Source organism: Arachis ipaensis, chromosome B07, assembly GCF_000816755.2.
Source record: "Arachis ipaensis cultivar K30076 chromosome B07, Araip1.1, whole genome shotgun sequence".
NCBI lineage: Eukaryota > Viridiplantae > Streptophyta > Magnoliopsida > Fabales > Fabaceae > Arachis > Arachis ipaensis.
Window position 1 is genome coordinate 7,759,606 of NC_029791.2, and position 3,913 is coordinate 7,763,518.

The 3,913-nt window shown below is 24.4% G+C and overlaps 1 protein-coding gene across 1 annotated transcript in view; it reads left to right on the forward strand.

Moving 5' to 3' along the window:
* LOC107608424 (glycine-rich protein DOT1-like) overlaps positions 3,585-3,913 on the forward strand; it is a 2,127-nt gene continuing 1,798 nt past the window's right edge. Inside the window, exon 1 of the mRNA XM_021107209.1 lies at positions 3,585-3,742. Within this exon, the coding sequence (XP_020962868.1) occupies positions 3,634-3,742 (109 nt within the window). The 5' untranslated portion in view covers positions 3,585-3,633. The remainder of the gene's footprint in view (positions 3,743-3,913) is intronic.

A 3,913-nucleotide genomic window follows, 5' to 3' on the forward strand; every position in this document is an offset into this window, starting at 1 on the left:
TAATTTAAATGTTAGGATCAAATTGAAAATTTTGTAAAATTCTAGGAATAAAACAATTTACATCATCTTAAAAAAATTGTTGCTATTAATTTTAGAAATGGTAGTAGATTATTCGAATTGCTGTTTTTTACTATTATTTTTAGCCATGGATTCGATTCCTTTAATTTAGTAATTCAACGATATATTTTAGCTCACACTTTTAAATATTGTTGACTAATTGATGATCAAAATATAATTCTAATAGCGCTCAAGTATTTCTTTTAATTTTATACCATTTATATATACCGTTAATTATATATGTTATATCTTTAATATTATTACACATACTCATAGTTTCAAATTACTTTTAATTTTTGTTTATTAATTTTAGAATAAATATTCAAATTGATTTCTAAAAAATTTCACATCGAATACTTTGATTTTAAACAAAATATTTTATTTTCAAAATATCTTCAAAAATTACTTTTGTCAAACAGATTGTTTTTTGCGTCATTTTAAATGAGACTAGGATGTCTTGAAATGTATTTTTTAAAAACCTAATTATGTTACAGTAAAATTTGTTTTGAATTTTTTTGTCCAATATATGTATTGTATTAATTATTTTGTATATATGTACAGCTACTCAAGAAGACCCAACAGACGAAGGATTTTATTACCGGGGAGGACGAGCTTAATAAAATTTATTTTAGTGTATATATTTTTGCCCCCATTCTTAAAATTTTCTGACTCCGTCACTGGTTACAAACCATCTCTATTATGATTTCAGATCAAATGCTAATTAGGTCCAATAGTCTTTAGTGTCGCACCATGTCAAATTTCAATTGAATGATAGATGATGGCCACCATAGGTTGCTGAATAGTGTAGTCACGACTCACTGTAGACGATACCATAGTAAATAATAAAAAATATTATTTATACATTAAAATTAATTACTAAAATTAATTATTATATATTTGTATATAAATATATATATTATTTAACTTATTTTTTATATATATTTTATATTTTAATATTTATTTTATATTTATAATTAATTTTAGTAAATATTTAATATGATTAGTTTAAAAAATTTACATTGTAATTGGTCCTTATCTTAACCATAGTTGGGTTATTTTATAATTTATTATTCTTAAAATATCAAAGCTCCACTCCCTTTAATTGAAGCACATTCCACTCCTCCATTTTTTGTTCATCACTTCATCACTTAGATTCGGTCCTTCCAAGCACCATCGCGTTCGTGACAAGAAGCGCCAACTTCATCGCCTTTTATTAAAAAAATATATCTTTATTTAATTACGTGATGGAACATATATTTATATGTAAAATATAATATAATAAAATAAATCTATTCAAAGTATTTAAAAGTATAATTAAAATCATGAACATACAAATATAATAATAAAATTTGTACTCCAAACAAATAAACATATTTTTTTATCATACATATATTATTTAAAAAATAAATATATTATTAAAATTAATAACAAAAATTTAAAATGATAAATATATTATTCGTTGTTTCGTTTTGTTTATGTGATTTCTATGCTCTAATGATGAAAACCTTATATATATGATAATACTATTGAAAATTCTTGCTTAATTATTGGTAATTTTTTTTTATGTTTTGCAATTTTACTGAGATTATGTTTTAATTTTATTATTTTAGAGTTGATCTCTGATTTTCTGTGAATATGTGATTGTTGTGAATCTGTGAATCCATTGTTTTATTTGTTTCTGAGATTACTATGCCCTAATGATGAATATATCATATATGTGATACTATTAAAAATTCTTGCTTGTAATTATAGGTGGTTTTTGTTTATGTTTTGTAATTTTTTTGAGATTATGTTTTAATTTTATTGTTTTAGAGTTGATTTTAATTGTTTTTTAAATGTAGGATTCAAACAAATCGGATTATATTCTATAATCACTATCATTACAAAAGAAGGTCATTTATATTTTTAGAATGTGTTTATTATTTAAAATTTTGGATATGTTTGGTTGTTTTAAGAATTTGTTTGAAACTTAGATGGAGATAATATTTGTTATTTGTTATTTAAGTCTTTGAAGATTATAGAGATTATACTTGCAATGATACTTACAGATTATTTTTTATCTTTTTTTCTGATTTTTTTTAATATTTTAAACTTTTTTTAAAATTTGTGAATATTTACAGAAATTCTGATCCCCAACAGATATGGAATCCCGTTATCCATCGCAAAAATAAAAAGAAAATAAAAACAAACTTAAAATGACGAAAATAAAGATATATCTCCGATCCATTCTATAGATATTCGTTGTCATTTCTACCTAAAATAAAGACCAAGAAAATGGGCTTGTGATGAATGTTTTGATCGTCCGAAAATTGCTCTTCGGTCTGCTGTAGACAACGGTTAAGGGGACTACTTACAAGAAATTCTAATAATATGAAAATCGCAAATATCTTAGTAGAGTAGAGATATAAAATTAGATGATAATTACCTAAGGGGTGGTGTATTTATAAGATGGACAGGATAGATAACTGAGTCACATCTTGTGCGATTCTTTTGGCTAATGATGGACAATTGTGTGAGCGTTTATTGCAGAATAGAGTGGTTATTCCTCTGCATGCATGCTAGGTATAGTGAAAGTAATAAGGATAATTTTTTGTTCTCCAAATCAAATTAGATATCAAGTTATAAAATTCAATTTTAGATTCTTTCGGGTGTAATAATCTGATTAAATTATAAACGAATTATGATTCAAATGACATCATCTTTTTATTTTTATCTAAAAATTTTGAATTTAAATCTCATTTTTAACTTAAAAAAAAAATAATCTGATTGAACTATTAAATAGTAGAATTTAATGATTTTATTGGGCCAAATCCAATAAAATGATTTAAATTGATAATTCACTCTTTTACAATGTAATTTTAGACTTTTTAGTGTTATACTGACGGTAAGTATTTTATATTTGCTACCCTTCTCAGTCCTTTACGTTACGTTATATATGCATGATGCAATACCGCTTAGCACATGTATTCCCAAGGCCACTTGCCACTTGCCATGGTTACATAAACTTGCTTACCTAACATTTTCCACACGTCCTATTATTCACATTTTACGCTCTAAAATTGAATGGCTTAATCGGTGTTGATAAGCTTCGTTGACCCTTGATTTCATTGCAATAATCTAAATAATAATGCTTTTGTATTTAAGGGTATCAAAATCGAAAATATTCAAATTAAATAAATGTTATAATTTTATCTTTATCCTTTTGGTTTTAAGATTTTAGATAGATGGACATAAAATCATGGTCTAAAATTATACAAAGACTTTATCCTAATTAAATCAATTTATCTACCTGTTATATTTATTTTATTTAATTTTTTTTCAAATAAATTTATATCCTACAATACAATACATGTCTATTTTTAGCATCAAACGGTTACTAGATAGGGCCTTAGCGTCACTCTAAGCCCTAAGGAGAGGAAAAGACAAATGAACACGTTCATATTATTCATCAATATGACTTCTCTCATTTAATTTTTCATCACCTTTGATTTATCATTTTTTTCATTTATCACTATAAATAGTGTGGACAAATGCATAGTTCATGTACTTTCACTGCATATCTTTTAATTAATCACAATGGCAAATATGAATACTAAGCCCTTTTTCTTTTTCTGCGTGTTTTGTACATTGTTGCTGATCTCTGCTGTGTTAGCAATTGATCAACCATCCAAAGATGAGGAACAAGGTATATATGTAAAATAATAATTCGCAAATAAATTTTAAAAATATTATATATATACTAAAAATTAATCACTAAATTAGTTATTTTATATATATTTATGTATATTCTATAATTTATTTCTAATGATAATTTATATTTTAATATATATTTTATTCATTCTATCTAAACTAAAGG